Genomic DNA, 21,666 nt, shown 5'->3' with positions numbered 1-21,666 from the left:
AATGTAAATGTTTATCGACCCAACCACTCGCCATCATACAGATCTAGTTCTTGGCTGCAAAAGGACTTTATGAAAATTGCCAATTAAGATTTGAATTTATACTACAAAATGTGCATAGGCTCCAGTTGTTTTAACAGAATAGCCTGAAATGGGGGTTTTTCAACTCAGATTTACTCTAAGCTTATACGGTAGACTTAGTGGTTTTTTGTGTGGTTTTTTTATTTATTCATTCGGGAACCGAAGTCCCAGTACCAAACGGTCAAGTAAAAATATGTGTACAGTTACCCCCCATACTCCATGTACCAGTATGTCATTGGTTCTGGCAATGGGAATGACTGACATTATAGACATCATAGACATTATAGATTAGTAGAATGTTCCAGAATGTCCTCATCTGTCCCCAGGTCACCCACGCTTCTTCAATCAGCTGTCATCAGGGCTGGATGTCATCGGTCTGGCCGGGGAATGGCTGACGTCTACCGCCAACACAAACATGTAACATTTACATTCATTTTTATTTAACCCTTATTTTACCAGGTAAGATGACTGAGAACATATTCTCATTTACAGCAACGACCTGGGGAATAGTTACAGGGGAGAGGAGGAGGAATGAATGAGCCAATTGGAAGCAACCAAAAAGAATCATCATCAAGCTTTAATTATTTGAATCAGCTGTGTAGTGCTAGGGCAAAAAAACAAAACATGCACCCAGGGGGGAAATGTTTTTTTTTTAAAGTACATTCCCTCTGGGTGCATGTTTGTGGGGGCAGGACCGTGTTTGGGAAACGCTGTTTTAAATCATAATGAATAAAATAATATGGACAGGGTGAATCTGATCCTATATCAGCACTCCTATACGCTTGATACATACAGCCCCAGGTTACACTACATTCTTAGAAAAAAGGGCACCAAAAGGGTTCTTCGGCTCTCCCCATAGGAGAAACCTTTTTGGTTCCAGGTAGAACCCTCTATGTTAAAGGTTCTACATGGAACTCAAAAGGGTTCTACCTAGAACCAAAATGTTTTTTCAAAGGGTTCTCCTATGGGGACAGCCGAATAACCCTTTTAGGTCAAAGGTAGCACCTTTTTTTCAAAGAGTGTATGGCCCATGGTGGGATCTGTCCACTGGTAAATGTCATTCTGCAATATGAGTTAAAGTGTAAACTTTTTTCTAGGTTTACTTATGAAGTGTCCCCAGTGTTCATTCTGATGGAGGAGATTCTACTGAAGAAGATGCAGGAGATTGTGGGTTGGTCAGAGGAAGAGGGGGATGGAGTGTTCTGTCCAGGTACAGTGTTAGCTACATTCCGACCTTGCTATCGATACAAACAATGTAGCCAATGACAAACATACACTGTGATACAATTATCCTTGTTACTTCCATTGAATTGGTTAATTTTGTCCTCTTAATTTTGGATATATTGTTTAAGTTGAAATTATGAAGACAATCTCAGATATCCACCTATAATACAGTAAACTTATTTGGCCCCGATCCTATTCTAACCACCTCTCGCCGGCTTTGTATTCATGCTACCTGATGAAATTGCTGTATAACATGATCATGTTGCCATCTAATGTACATTCAAATGTCACAAATCAACACTGCAGAGCTTTCCCTGTCCTCTGCCGTGCCTTAATTGTATTACTGTTGATGATATCTGGAAATGTGCATGTACACCCTTGCCCATCTACTGTTGCTAGCCACAATTCTGACTTGTGCTCTGATATCTGATTTCAGTGATGGGATTTCTGTTAACAAAAGCCTGATTTGTCATAGACGCTAGCTAAAAATATTTAATGAGCAAGCCTTCCTTTATGTTCTGGCCTCTGTAAATTGGTACAAAATCGGCTTTATTCCCTCTGTTCGAAGAAGCTTGGACCTTCTTTTTTTATATCTTCAGTGATATTGTTAACAAACCCTCCCCCATAAAGAAAATGAGAATTAGATACAGGTTCAGCCCCTGGTTTGACCATGATCTTGCAGAGTTACTCCACCTCAAGAATTGCATTTGGCGAAAGGCTCAGCACGTGCATACTCAGGCTGACTGGCTCTCGTTCAGGCAAATGAGAAATAAGTACACTCAGGCTATCCGGAAGGCCAATGTTAGTTACTTTAAGGAGCAGTTCTCTCTCTGTGGGTATAACCCCAAGAAGTTCTGGAAAATGATTAAAGACCTGGAGAATAAACCCTCCTCCTCACAGCTGCCCATGTCCCTTAAAGTTGATGATGTGGTTGTTACTGACAAGAAGCACATGGCTGAGCTCTTTAATCACAACTTCATTAAGGCCGGATTCGTATTTGAATCAGCCATGCCTCCTTGCCCGTCAAACATTTCCTCATCTCCCACTAATGCAACTAGCCCCAATGCTCATCCCTCTTTATCCCCTGCCCCGCTACAAAGTTTCTCCCTGCAAGCGGTCATTGAGTCCAAAAAACAACTGGGTCAGATGGTTTAGACCCTTTCTTCTTTAATATTTCTGCCCCGTATAATCGTGACGCCTATCTCTGACCTTCTCCTTAAAGCTTGAGGTAGTCACCTCATTCAAGTACTTGGGAGTATGGCTAGACAGTACATTGTACTCCTCTCAGCACATATCAAAGCTGCAGGCTAAAATTAAATCTAGACATGATTTCCTCTATTGTAATCTCCTCTTTCACCCCAGCTGCCAAACTAACCCTGATTCAGATGATCATCCTACCCATGCTAGATTATGGAGACGTAATTTATAGGTCGGCAAGTAAGGGTGCTCTCGAGCGGCAAGATGTACTTTACCATTTGGCCATCAGATTTGCCACCAATGCTCCTTATAGGACACATCACTGGACTCTATACTCTTCTGTAAACTGGTCATCTCTGTATAACAGTCGCAAGACCCAATGGGTGTTGCTTATTTATAAAACCCTCTTAGGCCTCACTACCCCCTATCTGAGATATCTACTACAGCCCTCACCCTCCATTCACATCCGACCGTGATTGGGAGTCCCATAGGGCGGTACACAATTGGCCCGGCGTCGTCCGGGTTAGGGGAGGGTTTGGCCGGCCGGGATGTCCTTATCCAAAAAATAGGCACGCTGGGTTTTTGGTTTCTCTCCCTCTAAAAACAGAAATAAATATGTTGGCCTTTATAAATATTATTTTGGCCTTTATTCAGATTACAATCACTTTAAATTCTCTAGTACAGACAGTATTGAAGACTATCAATTGCTTCTCAAAGATGCCCTCTGGTGGTCAAACTAGCACTAACTAGCATTAATGGCAACAATAGCTGACAAAGAAAAAACGGGCCATAGAATTGTGCGGCAGCCCGCAAGGTGTGCAGCGGTATGGCACAACTTTTACAGGAAGAACTACTGTACAACACCCGTTCTGCCAGTCTCATTCTGTTAAAGGTACTGACAGTTGTGGCTGCTTTGTGTGATGTATTGTTGTCTCCACCTTCTTGCTCTTTGTGCTGTTGTCTGTACCCAAGAATGTTTGTACCCTGTTTTGTTCTGCTACCATGTTGTGTTGCTACCATGCTGTGTTGTCATGTGTTGCTGCCATGTTGTCGTCTTAGGTCTCTTTTTATGTTGTGTTGTCTCTCTTGTCGTGATGTGTGTTTTGCCCTATATTTTTTTTAAATGTATTTATATTTTTAATCCCAGCCCCCATCCCCACAGGAGGCCTTTTGCCTTTTGGTAGACTGTCATTGTAAATGACAATTTGTTCTTAACAGACTTACCTAGTTAAATAAAGGTAATATAAAAATAAAATAAAATGTATATATTTCCTTAGGTGGGACCATGTCCAATCTGTACAGTGTACTACTGGCCAGATACCACTTCTTCCCTGAAGTGAAGACCAAAGGGATGACTGCTCTGCCCAGGCTAATCCTCTTCACATCAGCACATGTACGCATCACCAGTATTCACGTTAGGTCATGCTTATTCATATTATCTATAAACATGTACTGACATATACTTTTTCCCTATTCTAGAGTCATTATTCAGTCAAGAAATCTGCAGCAGTCCTTGGGATAGGAAGTGAAAATGTTGTGGTGGTGAAATGTAATGACCGGTAAGCAAGGAGGGGAGTGTGATTTGCATTTGTTGATCGTGAACATTGACAATATCATCAGAGCTAAATGAGTGATGTCCTTCTTTTACTATTCAAGGGGGAAAATGATCCCTGCAGAATTGGAGTCAAGTATCATTACTGCCAAAGATCAGGTAATGGATGAATGAGTCTTCTCTGGCCAAACTGAGGGATACAGGGCTGTGAATTAAATACATGAAAGCATACCTGTATATAGTATGTCCAGCCAGTGAAGGATTTAGTCAAATTAGGATGAAACAGACACCCCCAACAGAATACGCTCAAATCAGAATTTCTGTTTACCAGTCAACAACATTGTCTGGTGCATAAAAGGAGCTACCAGAGCTCCAGTGTGTTGGCAGGGACTATTTCACAGGAACAGGTCAATACACTCATCATGATTCTTGTCATCTCTCTCTCTCTTCAGGGTTGTGTCCCATTCTACGTCAATGCCACAGCAGGCACCACTGTGTACGGAGCCTTTGATCCTCTCAATGCCATCGCAGACATCTGTGAGAGCCATGGACTCTGGCTGCATGTTGATGTATTTACCTTATAGCATCCATCATGGCTTACCGGACACACATTTAGACTTATTTCTGACATATTTTAATTGGGCATGCTTTCGTCCAGTACTAAGCATAATTTGTGTCTGGGAAACCGTCCCCATAAGAATTTGTTATATATTAAGACAAGATTGTATTTAGAGTAAAATTCTCTTTGTTTCTTAACAGGCAGCCTGGGGCGGAGGACTGTTGATGTCCAAGCGGCACCGTGTGAAACTACAAGGGATTGAACGGTAGGTACGGTAACCAGAGAGAACAGAGACTTAAGGACACTCAACATTTACAGTTCTCCAAAAGGATAATAGATTTCTGAATTTCACTCTACCATACAGCCAGGATCAATTACATTTGGGGGTTTTTGTTTCCATTCACAATTGAAATGGAATTTACCCTCAACAGTTCTGCCTTGATTGGATCTTACATGCAGGTCTATTTGAATTCTGCTTATTACAGAGCCTGGTCTGTGACTTGGAACCCTCATAAAATGATGGGTGCTCCGCTGCAATGCTCAGCCATACTGGTGAAGAAAAGGGTGTGTAGTCTAACGCTATGAATATAAAAAAATCAAGACTACCAAAACATTCCACCCTGAATTACAATTTGCACGCATTCAGAAATACACATGCATAATGTAGTCAGTGGTTTCTCACTCACAGGGCCTCTTGAAAGACTGCAATCAGATGTGTGCTGAATACCTTTTCCAAACTGACAAGCACTACGACACCTCTTATGACACCGGAGACAAGACCATTCAGTGTGGCAGGCATGTTGATGTCTTCAAGCTCTGGCTCATGTGGAAGGCCAAGGTATGTAACATACTTACATGGATTTTATATATTTATTTATCAACTGGTAAATAAAACTAACTTCATTCCCACCTTGATACATTTATAGTGCTTTATATATATATTATATTTCTCTTAGGGTTCAGAAGGCTTTGAGTCACAGGTCAATAAATGTTTGGAAAATGCTGAGCACTTGTTTGACAAACTCAAACAAAGACCAGACTTTGAACTTGTCTTCAAAAGCGAAGTAAGTCTGTTTTTTAAAGTCCCTTGTAGTTATTGAATAATTCCTCAGTGAGATGAATAGTTGTAAGCCTTTTATCTGTGATGCATCCCCATGCAGCCTGAACACAGCAACGTGTGCTTCTGGTACATCCCACCAAGTCTAAGGAACATGTCACCAGGTCCTGAGAGGAACAGGAGACTCCATAAGGTAATGCTACACCTTGGATCTCTAATGTTAGTGATATATTAGATGCGTCTTAATTCAACCTTTGTGGTTCTTTATCCATTAGATACTGTATATGTAATCCTTCATTACTAGCAGCAGCACATTGACTTCTGTTCATACTCTATAAAGCTAAATCACTGTTTGGTTTCTAAGGTGGCACCAAAGATCAAAGCCAAGATGATGGAGCAGGGGATGGCCATGATTGGTTATCAGCCACTCGGAGACAAAGTTAACTTCTTCCGATGTGTCTTCTCCAACCCGGCCACACAGACAGAGGATGTGGACTACCTCTTGGAGGAGATCGCTTCTCTTGGACATGACATCTGCATCAGGACTGAAACCGATTTGTGAATCAGATTTGAGACCACTTTATGAATCAGATTGTGGCTCAGATTAACTGTAAATCATGCATTTAGAGGGAAATGGGTAAAAACAATCAGAAAACTAAATATATCTCTAAATGTTTTGTTGTGTAATTACAGTCCTTCTTACGTAAAAATATATACAAATATGATTTTTGTATTCCAGAGTATCAGGGAATTGTTATAATAATAATGTAGCCAGTTCATTTCTACATTCATTTTATTTGTGTACAACAATATTGTAGCCTATACAGTGCATTCGGAAAGTATTCAGACCCCTTGACTTTTTTCACATTTTGTTACGTTACAACCTTGTTCTAAAACTGATTAAATAATTGTTTTCCACATCAATCTATACACAATATCCCACAATGACAAAGGAAAATCTGTTTGTTAGAAATGTTTGTAAATTTATAAGAATATACAAACAGAAATATCTTCTTTACATAAGTATTCAGACCTTTCGCTATGAGAGTCGAAACTGAGCTCAGGTGAATACTGTTTTCATTGATCATGCTTGAGATGTCTCTACAACTTTATTGGAGTCCACCTGTGGTAAATTAAATTGATTGGACATGATTTGGAAAGGCACACACATGTAGGTATATATAAGGTCCCACAGTTGACAGTACATGTCAGCCAAAAACCAAGCCATGAGATTGAAGGAATTGTCCTTAGAGCTCCGAAACAGGATTGGGTTGTAGCACAGCTCTGGGGAAGGATACCAAAACATTTCTGCAGCATTGAAAGTCCCCAAGAACACAGTGGCCTCCATCATTCTTAATTGGAAGAAGTTTGGAACCCTCAATACCTTTCCAAGAGCTGGCCCGCCACGCCAAACTGAGCAATCAGGGGAGAAGGGCCTTGGTCAAGAAGGTGACCAAGAACACAATGGTCACTCAAACAGAGCTCCAGAGTTCCTCTGTGGAGAAGGAAGAACATTCCAGAAGCACAATCATCTCTGCAGCACTCCACCAATTAGGCCTTTATGGTAGAGAGGTCAGACGGAAGGAGATGAAAGATGAAAGGAGCAAAGTACAGAGAGATGCTTGAGGAAAACCTGCTCCAGAGCGCTCCGGACCTCAGACTGGGGTGAAGGTTCACCTTCCAACAGGACAAGCCAAGACAACGCAGGAGTGGCTTCGGGACAAGTCTCTGAATGTCCTTGAGTCGCCCAGCCAGAGCCCGGACTTGAACCCACTCTAACATCTCTGGAGAGGCCTAAAAACAGGTGTGTCAAGCTTGTAGCTTCATACCTAAGAAGACTTGAGGTTGTAATGCCAAAGGTGCTTCAACAAAATACTGAGTAAAGGGTCTGAATACTTATGTAAATGTGATAGCTCCATTTTTATTTTTAATACATTTGCTAAAATGTCATCCAACCTGTTTTTGCTTTGTCATTATGGGGTATTGTGTGTAGATTGATGTGGAATCAAAACATTTGAATCCATTTTAGAGCAAGGCTGTAATGTAACAAAATGTGGAAAAGGTCAAGGGGTCTGAATACTTTCTGAATGCACTGTATATCTTAATTTTTTATATATAATTTCTCAAGTTTGATATTTTCAAACATTTCAAAGTATTAATGTTAAGTAGGCAACAGTTGACGCTGTAATTTAGTAATTGTATCAACTGAAGGGTTATTAAAGTGTTAAATCATATTGCCGTCATTGTGTGTTGCCTACAATTCAGAGTAAAATGTCACTAAAAAGTCCATCACTACCATCTGTAGGTAAAGGGAAGACTTGAACAAATCCAGCTCTAAAATGGGTCCGTTTTTATGTTTCTCATATGAATGAACACAAGTAGGATTTTCTTTTTCTTTTTTGAATGAATCACAATAGAGACGCTGGAATGATGGTGATTGGTTACATTGTTTTAACTCTTTATTGCACAACAATATGAAAAATCCTTTGAACAATTCAAATTCATCATTATAACTGTACACATTCCTAAAACAAAGTATAACAACCATTTCTTCCCTCAGTATGACAGCACTATCTCTGGTTAAGAAATAGCCTGAATACTGGCATTGTGACAATGTCCAGTCATTTTTGGGAGTGAGATAGAAAGATTCCAAACAGCTTATTAGTATCCAGTCTTTTAGGCACAGGATATCATGGTGAACCGTTTGTAAATGCATTTCATGTTGTACAGTACAATGTACACAAGTAAGAGTAGGACAAAACCCAGAAGAACCACTAAGCCTGCCCTGGTCGTGAACGAGCTCTTACAACAACCTTCCTCGCTCTCCCCATGTTCCTCCCCCAACCCTGGGCTTCCCTCGTCAGACACAGGCACTGGAGACATCTCCTGTGTCTGCCCAGCCTGCAGGTGCCTACCTGAATGTTCACCAGACACTGTGGCCCTCTCTTGGTGGTCTATAGACAGGTAGCAGGTTTTACTAAGCAGCTGTTTGAAGAAGAGAGGTGTGTATTCTGGGGGGGATGGGACAGAGATGACGGCCATAATGTCCGGGTCATCTGGGAGCTGGGAGACGGAGACCCCAGGTGGCAGGGTGGTGACAGAGCGACACCAGGGGCAGCGCAGCTCACTCAGGCTCATCTTCATCTGGGTCAAGCACACAGAGCAGCAGGTGTGTTGGCAGTCCAAGAGCTTGGGCCTGTACTGCAAATTGTAGCAGGTCAGACAGATCTGACATTCTAACATGAGGTTTTGTTGTGAGACAGGTTCCATAATCATGAGTTTGGTTTGTTGTGTCAATGTCAGGCACAAGATGTCCAACCACAAATTGTCTTGTTCCCTCAGTGTGTGTGTATATATTTATATGCAGATTATGGAACTATTGCACATCCAGAGAGAGACTCACAGATATTTCATGCTCTTGGTCTCGCCTCCCCTCCTCTTTACAGTTGTGTTGTACTTAGTTCAATCCATGTCTGGCTCCATCTACCCTATTAGAGAGAAGACATTTGTCAAGGCAGTGTGTGATTCAGTAATTTTCATTTAATTCAGTAATTAAAATCACTCATACTGAAAAAGTCAAGACTACTTGGTAATGTCCTGCCCTGTGTGTGCTGTGTGTGCCCATGTCCTTCAAGACCCTGTGTATGACTATAAGGATAAAGTACAAGAAACTATTTTTGTCATTGAACAAAAATAATTAAAGAAGCCTAGATAATGAGCAAACCTGTATCTGGTATGGACTGTCAAGGATCTTGACCTCTAGATCTTTATCGCTCAGCAGCCTAAGGAGAAGTTCCTGCATGACGTTGCTGAAAATATCTTAAGACAATCTTATGGGCTTAGTCCAGGTTGAAGTTTTTAGTTGAAGAAGCAGTCGTGAGTTACAGAATGCATGTCAGCCCACAAAACGTTTTCAAGTTCTTGCAAGTACTGACATACCAACCAAACCAGTTCACCAGGTTGTCTAAATAGGACACACGAGCACAGTCAAATTATCCCTCTACATAGCGGCAGTAGATACAGTTCTGTAACCTGCCTTCCACAGTTACTGCAGTAGCCTATCCTAAGTCCTGAAGTTTACAAAAATAAAATGTACTTTAATTAAAGCTTTCTAAGGCAGTCCTTGGACTTTTCATATGCAAAGATAATGCTTTGCCACTAACTTGAAATGGTTATATATATATAGTTGGTAATCACCCGAAAATAAAAGTGGATGGAGCTGTAATTTGAAAGCAAAATATTACATGACGCCACACGTTACTACCATATAGCCCAAATCGTGAAGTTAAAAAGTGAATGTCTACTTTAAAGGCTATGTAAACACTGAATGCCATGAAAGGTTGTTGCATTTAACTGCCAATAATGCTGTCTTCAAGGTCATTTCCTTAGTAGGTGATGTCAAAGGTCAGCATGTGAGAGGAGTGGGAGCTCATTTTGTTGAACTTTTATTTTGACAGGGAGTCATGCATTCTCACAAAGCAATAATAACAATTTTGCTGTCCTAGAAATCCAGTTGCCGGTTTTAATATAATATTTCAATGGTGTCCTCAGACCAAATGCAGGTAACATTCACCAGTCTTTTTTTGATCCTTCAGAGTACTGTATGCAGGTTGAGTAGCACACACAAACATATTTTGAGCCAAATAATTACACACAAAAGGACAAAAAAAGACAGACGAGATCATAATGAATTGATGTGGTAGCTAGTGATTGTCAGAAACATTTTGGGGAGGCTCTTATTCTCAAAGGTTTTTGGAATAGCATTGTTTCATTCAGGTTGAATAGCCTTGTGTCATAATGCGCCCACCACCACGCCTAGTTCCTCCAGGGGGTTATATATTCCACAAAACCATTCCAGGTGCATCTCATGGAGGGGCAGCAGTGGAACAGGGAGAAACTGGACAAACTTCACTCCCAGAACTCAATCATATGTGGACACATTATGGATTACTTGCAGCTACCAGGTCAGAGTCAAATGAGCATATCAATTATTTAGATGTATCTCTATGGTATATCCATGGGTTATGTCAAGATGGGTGGTGGCTAAAAATGTCAAATAACTGTCCTTTTTCTGGCTATACTCTTCATGTATTTTGAATGGCATGGCAAGTTTTCATTTATGATATCTGTAAGCACGACAACTTATTAATGGTAGCGTATCTATTTGAATAATATGTTAGATTCACATGATATGCAAAAGACAACCATATCCAACATGTAGACCACTCGAGTGGCGCAGCGGTCTAAGGCGTCACTACAGACCCTGGTTAGTTCCCAGGCGGCGTCACAACTGGCCGTGATTGGGAGTGTCATAGGACGGTGCACAATTGGCCCAGTGTCGTTAGGGGAAGGTTTGTCCAGGGGTGTAGACTGTCATTGTAAATTTGTTCTTAACTGACTTGCCTAGTTAAATAAATACAAATATATTGGATTACAGGCCTAATGTCAAAATTCTAAGAATTCCACATGACAATATAGACATGTCAATATTGTATTGGATCATCATGTACTCCGGGTTTAATTGTTCCAGAAAGCATAATTGAACATGCTAAACCAGGTGGGCAGGTTTTGGCAGAGAGTAAACAGCACAGAAGCTCTTCTGACATCAACCCTCCGCAGACAGCAAGTGATAACACCTGCAGCATAACCAAGGACTTCAGTTGCATCTACAGCAAAGGTAAAAAATACAAATATAAACAGCCCAACATCATATGTGGGCATTTATGTATCTAATCCGGTTTCGGTATGAAAAATGACTGACAAAATACCAAATTCCCGCGAGATACTGCGAGGCTCCTAATCTGTGACCAGAAGTTTTATTTATGAGGTTCCGTTTCCGCGACTGCGCAGATCCTCGCAGTAATCTCAGTGGAATGTGGGACTTCAATGATTTCTCAAGCTGAAACTTGAATACTGTAGATAAATAAATCCACAAAGATGATATTCTAAATGTCACTAAGCAAAAAAAAAACAGACATAGCCACTACAATGTCAAAATATGATTTTGTTAAGAGTTCTGTACCATTTGCTTGTGTATCCATCGTCATTCACTACCTAACCTGCGTTAAATAGTTTGCCAGCGTAGCAAACTCAGGTCTAGTCCAATGGAAACCGATGCAACCAAAGATCTTTATAAAAACAAGATAGTCCACAGCCTGTCGTTTCAAACGTTAACAAATGAGTCATAGTGGGCAGAGCCTAAGAACGAGCTAGCGCATATTTTCGTTAGGAAACGCCTACTCTGTCAATGATTTTCTATAACTCAATTTGTCTACGCACTCTTTCTAAACAACGTTTTTTTTTACTTTGGCAAATAGTAAAGAATCCTGAACTTGATCCACATTTTTCGTAACCTATTCTATTTTTGGAAACAAAAAATTGTATTGAGATCAAATGTTTCATCGATGAGAAAGTTTGCAGAATGTAGACAAAAAAAAATCATCTCATTCCATCTCCCACTGCTGGCAACTAACCTTCCTCTCACTACCATATTTGGTAGTAAGTGGAAACAAACATGCGGTGAAATATCTAATTGTTCTATCTGTAATGCAACCCTGCTAGATGACCAATGTTGACAGTCAGGTACGTCACTATGAGATTCAAGGCTCTATTTTGATGGTTAGGGAGAAATGTTTTTTTAATTTATTTTTTTAACAATTCTAATTAATGCAACAGTTTGACAATGGATGAAGATACTCCAAACGTGTAAACATTTTAAAATACATCGAATATTGACCGAATTATATCACATAAACATTTTACTGACATATACATATATAATGACTGGAGTTCAGGGATTTTGATGGGAATTCAGGTATTCAATATATTGTAAAATCTCGCTTTTTTTCTTAGGATGCACTCATATGTACATTTTCTAATGGTATCAGGTATTTTTTTTATACTTTGTGTTAAAATAAAGAATTATTTGTGCTACCTTTGCATGAATACACTGGGAGTATTTGCATATATGACTAAATTAACATAAAGGGGTGGAATTTACCACAGGTGGACGACAATCAAGTTGTAGAAACATCTCAAGGATGATCAATTGAAACAGGCCGCACCTGAGCTCAATTTCGTGTCTCATAGCAAAGGGTCTAAATACTTTTATAAATAAGGTATTTTTGTTTTTTATTTCTTATACATTTTCTAAAAAAATGTAAAAACTGTTTTTGGTTTGTCATTATGAGATTGTGTGTGTTGAAGGGGTGAAAATAATGAAATCCATTTTAGAATAAGGCTGTAATGTAACAAAATGTGAAAAAGGTCAAGGGGTCTGAATACTTTCAGAACGCACTGTATATGTATATATGTGTGTGTATATATTTTTTATATTTTTGTTCAGTATATATATATATATATATATATATATATATATATATATATATATATATATATATATACACTGAACAAAAATATAAACGCAACATGTAAAGTGTTGGTCCCATGTTTCATTAGCTGAAATAAAACATCCCAGGGAATGTTCTATATGCACAACTTGGCTGCAATTTAAATTAATCTTGTTTTCTGGTGCTCCTACAAACTATTGCAAGTTGGGAGCAATTGCTACCATTGAAAAAATGAGCCCTGAACGTGTCCCTTTATGTTTAGATCTACTCCCTGCTCTCAGTGGTGAGGACACAACCAAAAGTTTCTTCCAAGAGCTGGTGAACATTCTCCTCAGCTATGTCTGCAAGTCATTCAGACGGAGCTCCAAAGTCCTGGACTTCCACCACCCTCACCAACTCAGAGAGGGCCTGGAGGGCTTCGGTCTGGAGCTCCCAGACCAGCCCGAGAACCTGGAACAACTCCTGGTCGACTGCAGGGACACCTTGAAGTATGGAGTCAAAACAGGTACCGTAAGAGCTGTTGACTGTTTTTCCGAAAATTTACCCAAAATGTACTATAGGTAGAAAACATGTACACCATGTATTAGTAAGTCATTGCTTCTGTCCAGGCAATGGCTGACATTATTGACATTATAGATTCGTATAATGTTCCAGAATGTCCTCATCTGTCCCCAGGTCACCCACGCTTCTTCAATCAGCTGTCATCAGGTCTGGATGTCATCGGTTTGGCCGGGGAATGGCTGACATCTACTGCCAACACAAATATGTAAGATTTACATTATCCCTAAGGTGTAAGATCTCCTTTCTCACTAAGTCCTCATATTGCAGAAGGACATTTGCCTATGTACATATCTGACATTTACCAGAGAACAGTATATATCAAGCTTGTCAGAATAGTTGTTCTGATCTTCTAGACATGGTGGATCTGATCCTGTATGAGCACTCCTATGCTGAGGCGTTTGACGCGTACGGCCCCAGATGACACTAGGGCCTACGGTGTGATCTGGTCTCTGGTAAATGTCATTCTGCAATAGGAGTTCAAGTGTAAAAACCTTTTTCTAGGTTTACATATGAAGTGTCCCCAGTGTTCATTCTGATGGAGGAGGTTCTACTGAGGAAGATGCAGGAGATTGTGGGTTGGTCAGAGGAAGAGGGGGATGGAGTGTTCTGTCCAGGTACAGTGTTAGCTACATTCCGACCTTGCTATCGATACAAACAATGTAGCCAATGACAAACATACACTGTGATACAATTATCCTTGTTACTTCCAGTGAATTGGTTAATTTTGTCCTCTTAATTTTGGATATATTGTTTAGTTGTTATGAAGTTCAATGAAATTATAAGCTTAAGACAATCTCTTAGTGAGATATCCATCTATAATACAATATATATATTTTTCCTTAGGTGGGACCATGTCCAATCTGTACAGTGTACTACTGGCCAGATACCACTTCTTCCCTGAAGTGAAGACCAAAGGGATGACTGCTCTGCCCAGGCTAATCCTCTTCACATCAGCACATGTACGCATCACCAGTATTCACGTTAGGTCATGCTTATTCATATTATCTATAAACATGTACTGACATATACTTTTTCCCTATTCTAGAGTCATTATTCAGTCAAGAAATCTGCAGCAGTCCTTGGGATAGGAAGTGAAAATGTTGTGGTGGTGAAATGTAATGACCGGTAAGCAAGGAGGGGAGTGTGATTTGCATTTGTTGATCGTGAACATTGACAATATCATCAGAGCTAAATGAGTGATGTCCTTTTTTTACTATTCAAGGGGAAAGATGATCCCTGCAGAATTGGAGTCAAGTATCATTACTGCCAAAGATCAGGTAATGGATGAATGAGTCTTCTCTGGCCAAACTGAGGGATACAGGGCTGTGAATTAAATACATGAAAGCATACCTGTATATAATATGTCCAGCCAGTGAAGGATTTAGTCAAATTAGGATGAAACAGACACCCCCAACAGAATACGCTCAAATCAGAATTTCTGTTTACCAGTCAACAACATTGTCTGGTGCACAAAAGGAGCTACCAGAGCTCCAGTGTGTTGGCAGGGACTATTTCACAGGAACAGGTCAATACACTCATCATGATTCTTGTCATCTCTCTCTCTCTCTCTTCAGGGTTGTGTCCCATTCTACGTCAATGCCACAGCAGGCACCACTGTGTACGGAGCCTTTGATCCTCTCAATGCCATCGCAGACATCTGTGAGAGCCATGGACTCTGGCTGCATGTTGATGTATTTACCTTATAGCATCCATCATGGCTTACCGGACACACATTTAGACACTTATTTCTGACATATTTTAATTGGGCATGCTTTCGTCCAGTACTAAGCATAATTTGTGTCTGGGAAACCGTCCCCATAAGAATGTGTTATATGTAAACAGGGATGGGGAGTAACAGATGACATGTAATCGCAAATTCAAGTTTGTTCCACCTGAGCGAGTCTGACAATAAATCAGAGACCACTATGACGACACAATAAATGTGTTTGACGGAACGCGGGAAAAGAGAGGGAAACGAGCAGGAACAGGCTTTTGTGGGCTACAGTCCAAGCTATGTCTTCCAATGGTGCTACTGCTGTCGGCATCCAAATATTATCCAATTTGAATAAACGCTTGGAAGTAAGGATGACAGCAGTGGTGTAGTCTACGGCGATACGGATATCACGTATTATTGATATCTACTGTACATAGCGCATTGATGTGAATCACACTGCTGCCCTCTTATTTAGCTATTTGCACCTTACGGATTGTGTGGTTTGTGGATGGCTGTTGACAAATCTAAATGTGTGTTTGAACCCAATAATGGTTTAATTCAAGAAGTTTAAGCTGCCTATCAATCAGTTTTTGAAACTAATGGACGGCCAGTGAAAAATGTGGTCTTGCAATAGCTGCATAGTGTGGATCCCAGCCTATGGAATATATGTGGGGATTTTTTGCTAAATCTAATTCATGCGTTTAAAAAAAATTAAAATCCATAGACCTAATGGAGACATGCTCAATCTCGCACACTTTTGATAGACAAAGGGGCAATCTGTAGTTGCTACATCCATTTCTCGATTTATAAATGATATATGTATATATATATGTATATGTAGGATGTATGTATGTAAATATATAATTTAATCCTATTATTATATGTAGTAGAAAGCGATGAGTTAGAAGAAGCCTACATAACCAACCCATTAAGTAAAATTTAACATCAATATATTGCCAGCTATGTAAACGTTAACATTGATTTATCCTGCAATAGATGTCAATCAATTGGTAACATACATTTTTGTCTACTTCTAATATCACTTAAGGGGAAAGTAATCTAAAAGTAACTGACTGTAATCACATTACGTTACCGAGTTTGGGTAATCCAAAAGTTACGTTACTGATTACAATTTTGGACAGGTAACTAGTAACTAATGGATTACATTTAGAAAGTAACCTACTGTACAACCCTGTATGTAAAATATTAAATATATAAAGATAAGATTGTATTTAGAGTAAAATTATCTTTATTTCTTAACAGGCAGCCTGGGGCGGAGGACTGTTGATGTCCAACCTGCACCGTGTGAAACTACAAGGGATTGAACGGTAGGTACGGTAACCAGAGAGAACAGAGACTTAAGGACACCCAACATTTACAGTTCTCCAAAAGGATAATAGATTTCTGAATTTCACTCTACCATACAGCCAGGATCAATTACATTTGGGGGTTTTTGTTTCCATTCACATTTGAAATGGAATTGACCCTCAACAGTTCTGCCTTGATTGGATCTTACATGCAGGTCTATTTGAATTCTGCTTATTACAGAGCCTGGTCTGTGACTTGGAACCCTCATAAAATGATGGGTGCTCCGCTGCAATGCTCAGCCATACTGGTGAAGAAAAGGGTGTGTATAGTCTAACGCTATGAATATAAAAAAATCAAGACTACCAAAACATTCCACCCTGAATTACAATTTGCACGCATTCAGAAATACACATGCATAATGTAGTCAGTGGTTTCTCACTCACAGGGCCTCTTGAAAGACTGCAATCAGATGTGTGCTGAATACCTTTTCCAAACTGACAAGCACTACGACACCTCTTATGACACCGGAGACAAGACCATTCAGTGTGGCAGGCATGTTGATGTCTTCAAGCTCTGGCTCATGTGGAAGGCCAAGGTATGTAAACATACTCACATGGATTTTATATATTTATTTATCAACTGGTAAATAAAACTAACTTCATTCCCACCTTGATACATTTATAGTGCATATATATATATATTATATTTCTCTTAGGGTTCAGAAGGCTTTGAATCACAGGTCAATAAATGTTTGGAAAATGCTGAGCACTTGTTTGACAAACTCAAACAAAGACCAGACTTTGAACTCGTCTTCAAAAGTAAAGTAAGTCTGTTTTTTAAAGTCCCTTGTCCATTGAATAATTCCTCAGTGAGATGAATCGTTGTAAGCGTTTTATCTGTGATGCATCCCCATACAGCCTGAACACAGCAACGTGTGCTTCTGGTACATCCCACCAAGTCTAAGGAACATGTCACCAGGTCCCGAGAGGAACAGGAGACTCCATAAGGTAATGCTACACCTTGGATCTCTAATGTTAGTGATATATTAGATGCGTCTTAATTCAACCTTTGTGGTTCTTAATCCATTAGATACTGTATATGTAATCCTTCATTACTAGCAGCAGCACATTAACTTCTGTTCATACTCTATAAAGCTAAATCACTGTTTGGTTTCTAAGGTGGCACCAAAGATCAAAGCCAAGATGATGGAGCAGGGGATGGCCATGATTGGTTATCAGCCACTCGGAGACAAAGTTAACTTCTTCCGATGTGTCTTCTCCAACCCGGCCACACAGACAGAGGATGTGGACTACCTCTTGGAGGAGATCACTCGTCTTGGTCATGACATAATCATCAGGACTGAAACCGATTTATGAATCGGGTTGGGTGAATCAGGATTTAGACCACTTTATGAATCAGATTGTGGCTCAGATCAACTTTAAAACATGCATTTAGAATTATTCTCAAATGTTTTATTGCGTAAATATTCCATTTTTAAAATATTAAAATATTTGTATTTCAGATTCAGGTAGTCAGTTAATTTCTACATACATTTTGTGTACAACAATATTGTATCTAACAGGACAATGAATATGGTTTAATTTTTTTAATATAATTTCTCAAGTTTGACATTTTAAAATATAAATGTTAATTAGGCAACAGTTGATGCTGTAATTGTATTAACCGATGGGTTGTTAGTGTTTATCATATTGTCATCGTGTGTGGTCTAAAATGTTACATTTGACTAAAATGTCCAACATCATCTGTAGGTGAAGACAGATTTGAAGAAATACAATCACAAAGCTCTAAAATGGGTCAGTTATGTTTTTCATGTCAATTAACATAAATAAATAAAAAAATTGCTTTTGTACTGCATGTTTTACAGTACAATGTACATAAGAGTAGGACAAAACCCAGAAGAACCACTAAGCCTGCCCTGGTCATGAAAGAGCTCTTACAACCTTCCTCCCTCTCCCCATGTTCCTCCCCCAACCCTGGGCTTCCCTCGTCAGACACAGGCACTGGAGACATCTCCTGTGTCTGCCCAGCCTGCAGGTGCCTACCTGAATGTTCACCAGACACTGTGGCCCTCTCTTGGTGGTCTATAGACAGGTAGCAGGTGTTACTAAACAGCTGTTTGAAGACAGGTGTGTATTCTGGGGGGGATGGGACAGAGATGACGGCCATAATGTCCGGGTCATCTGGGAGCTGGGAGACGGAGACCCCAGGTGGCAGGGTGGTGACAGAGCGACACCAGGGGCAGCGCAGCTCACTCAGGCTCATCTTCATCTGGGTCAAGCACACAGAGCAGCAGGTGTGTTGGCAGTCCAAGAGCTTGAGCCTGTACTGCAAATTGTAGCAGTTCAGACAGATCTGACATTCTAACATGAGGTTTTGTTGTGAGACAGGTTCCATAATCATGAGTTTGGTTTGTTGTGTCAATGTCAGGCACAAGATGTCAAACCACAAACAGTCTTGTTCCCTCAGTGTGTGTGTGTATATATTTATATGCAGATTAGGGATTATTGCACATCCAGAGGGAGACTCAGACATCTCATACAGATGTGTTGACACAGTACTTAGTTAAATCCGTGACTGGCTCCATCTACCCTATTAGAGAGAAGACATTTGTCAAGTCAGTGTGTGATGCAGTAATTCTCATTAAATCACTCATACTGAAAAAGGAAAAAGACTTGGTCAAATCCTGCCCACTGAGCTCTGTCCAAAACACTGGTCTCAGAAACAAACAGTAGCATTAAGGCTGCACAATTCTGATCTTGTTCCACCAATCAGCCTTTTGACCAATCACATCAGCTCTGAAAAATATCTGATTGGTCTAAGGACAGGTATTCCACCAATCAAATCAGATATTTTTCAGAGCTGATTGATCAAAAAAGTTTAGATTGGGCTGCCTGTCTAAACTGTGTGTAAGGGTGAATAAATAATCTAGTTCATGTGCAAATTTGACTGCTAGACCATTATCACTCAGCCTTAGTAAGTAAAGTTTATGAATGACATTGCTGCACTTCTGTTTTCAAGGCAATCTTTGTCCAGGTTGAATTTGAGTTAAAGAAGCAGTTGTGAGTTTGACCAAAAGTATGTAGTCAACAACAAAAAACACCTGGATAGAGCTGTAATCTGAAAGCTAAATATTTCATATAGGGACATATTACTAGTACCATATAGCCTTATTCATGACGTTGCAAGTTAAAGTCATGTGGATATAATGAGGGCGCCGGAGGAGATGGCTGATGCTTTTCAGGCACCAAACCAATTGTGCTATTGTGAGTTTTTTTGGCGTTATTTTTAACTTATTTTGTACATAATGTTTCTGCCCCAGTCTCTTACGACCGAAAATAGCTTCTGGATATCAGGACAGCGATTACTCACTTCGTACTGGATGCAGTTTCTCTCTTTAACGAGTCGGCCGTGAAGGATTTACTTCATACACCTGCCAATGCTCAAATCTCCATTAGTGTGAAGAGACATCAGGGACGTAGGTCGGGGTGCCTTGTAAGGATCTGACGGCGAGTGAGTAATCCCCCTCTACCATCAGTCCTATTAGCCAACGTGCAATCATTTGATAACAAAATGGATGAGCTCTGATCAAGACTATCTTACCAATGGGACATTAAAAACGGTTATATTCTATGTTTCACCGAGTCGTAGGCTAAGCGACGACATGGATAACATACAGCTGGCTGGGTTTTCGGTCCATCGGTAATATCGAACAGCTGCCTCCGGTAAGACAAGGGGTGGCGATGTGTGAATCTGTAAATAACAGCTGGTGCACAAAATCTAATAGGTTTTGCTCTCAGGTAGAGTATATCATGAGCTGTAGACCACACTATTTCCCAAGAGAGTTTTAATTTATATTTTTCGTAGCTGTCTATTTAACACCACAAACCGATGATGGCACTAAGACTGCACTCAACGAGCTTTATAAGGGCATAAGCAAACAAATGTGCATCGATGCGGCGCTCCTAGTGGCCGGGGACTTTAATGCAGGGAAACATCAGTTTTACCTAATTTCTACCAGCATGTTTAATGTGCAACCAGAGGTATTAAATTAAGACTCCAGACCACCTTCACTCCACAGACAGACATGTACTAAGCTCTCCCTTATCCTCCATTTGGCAAATCTGGCCATAACTCTATCCTCCTGATTCTTGCTTACAAGCAAAAACTAAAGCAGGAAGTACCAGTGACTCGCTCAAAAAGGAAGTGGTCAGATGACGCAGATGCTAAGCTACAGGACTGTTTTGCTAGCACCGACTGGAATATGTTCCGGGATTCTTCCGATGGCATTGAGAAGTACACCACATCAGTCACTGGCTCCATCAATAAGTGCATCGATGACGTCGCCCCCACAGTGACCGTATGTTCATACCCCAACCAGAAAGCCATAGATTACAGGCAACATCCACACCGAGCTAAAGGGTACAGCTGCCGCTTTCAAGGAGCGGGACTCTAACCCGGACACTTAAGAAATCCTGCTATGCCCTCCGACGAACCATCAAACAGACAAAGCACCAATACAGGACTAAGATCGAATCGTACTACACCAACTCCGACTCTCATTAGTTTGCAAGCCCTGCCACATATTACGGACTACAAAGAGAAGCACAGCCACCAGCTGCCCAGTGACACGAGCCTACCAGATGAGCTAAATAACTTATGCTCACTTTGAGGCAAGCAACACACGAGCATGCATGCATGAGTGCATCAGCTGTTCCGGACGACTGTGATCACGCTCTGCAAGCTACACTGCCCTTTCCCACCTGGACAAAAGGAACACCTACGTGAGAATACTATTCATTGACTACAGCTCAGCATTCAACACCTTAGTGCTCTCAAAGCTCATAAGTAAGCTAAGGACCCTGGGACTAAACACCTCCTCTGCAACTGGATCCTGGACTTCCTGACGGACTGCCCCCAGGTGGTAAGGGTAGGTAATAACACAGCCGCCACGCTGATCCTCAACACGGGGGCCCCTCAGGGGTGCATGCTCAGTCACCTCCTGTACTCCCTGTTCGCCCATGACTGCATGGCCAAGCACGACTCCAA

The 21,666-nt window shown here is 40.5% G+C and overlaps 3 protein-coding genes across 9 annotated transcripts; 2 read left to right on the top strand and 1 right to left on the bottom strand.

The window, feature by feature from the left end:
• Positions 1-271: 271 nt before the first annotated feature.
• On the top strand, positions 272-6,747 carry LOC124009106 (glutamate decarboxylase 1-like). The gene is made up of 13 exons (XM_046320602.1): positions 272-275; positions 405-495; positions 1,176-1,288; positions 3,777-3,892; positions 3,979-4,058; positions 4,156-4,210; positions 4,504-4,620; positions 4,811-4,875; positions 5,096-5,174; positions 5,299-5,448; positions 5,567-5,674; positions 5,771-5,860; positions 6,032-6,747. The coding sequence occupies exons 1-13, from the start codon at positions 272-274 to the stop codon at positions 6,227-6,229; spliced, it is 1,266 nt and encodes a 421-aa protein (XP_046176558.1). The 3' UTR covers positions 6,230-6,747.
• Positions 6,748-8,122: 1,375 nt separating this feature from the next.
• Positions 8,123-11,785, bottom strand: LOC124010101 (E3 ubiquitin-protein ligase RNF152-like). 7 transcript variants are annotated; one of them, XR_006834364.1, is made up of 3 exons: positions 11,690-11,785; positions 9,071-9,155; positions 8,123-8,868 (listed from the first exon to the last, which is right to left on the bottom strand). XR_006834364.1 is itself a non-coding variant. In XM_046322451.1 (3 exons), the coding sequence occupies exons 2-3, from the start codon at positions 9,079-9,081 to the stop codon at positions 8,344-8,346; spliced, it is 531 nt and encodes a 176-aa protein (XP_046178407.1). In that variant the 5' UTR covers positions 9,082-9,155; positions 11,690-11,785; the 3' UTR covers positions 8,123-8,343. The 7 variants fall into 7 exon arrangements, 1 of the variants encoding a protein (XP_046178407.1); XR_006834365.1 differs by lacking the exon at positions 11,690-11,785 and adding an exon at positions 9,392-11,647 and having other exon boundaries at positions 8,123-8,863; XR_006834367.1 differs by lacking the exon at positions 11,690-11,785 and adding an exon at positions 9,392-11,647 and having other exon boundaries at positions 8,123-8,811.
• LOC124010100 (glutamate decarboxylase 1-like) lies at positions 10,513-18,469 on the top strand. Its single transcript, XM_046322450.1, has 15 exons — positions 10,513-10,631; positions 11,198-11,344; positions 13,279-13,521; positions 13,692-13,782; positions 14,079-14,191; positions 14,421-14,536; positions 14,623-14,702; positions 14,800-14,854; positions 15,152-15,268; positions 16,555-16,619; positions 16,840-16,918; positions 17,045-17,194; positions 17,315-17,422; positions 17,517-17,606; positions 17,778-18,469. The coding sequence occupies exons 1-15, from the start codon at positions 10,535-10,537 to the stop codon at positions 17,973-17,975; spliced, it is 1,749 nt and encodes a 582-aa protein (XP_046178406.1). The 5' UTR covers positions 10,513-10,534; the 3' UTR covers positions 17,976-18,469.
• Positions 18,470-21,666: the final 3,197 nt, after the last annotated feature.

The sequence above is a fragment of the Oncorhynchus gorbuscha genome, linkage group LG22 (genome assembly GCF_021184085.1).
Source record: "Oncorhynchus gorbuscha isolate QuinsamMale2020 ecotype Even-year linkage group LG22, OgorEven_v1.0, whole genome shotgun sequence".
Taxonomy (NCBI): domain Eukaryota; kingdom Metazoa; phylum Chordata; class Actinopteri; order Salmoniformes; family Salmonidae; genus Oncorhynchus; species Oncorhynchus gorbuscha.
This window is presented reverse-complemented; position numbering and strand designations above follow the sequence as displayed.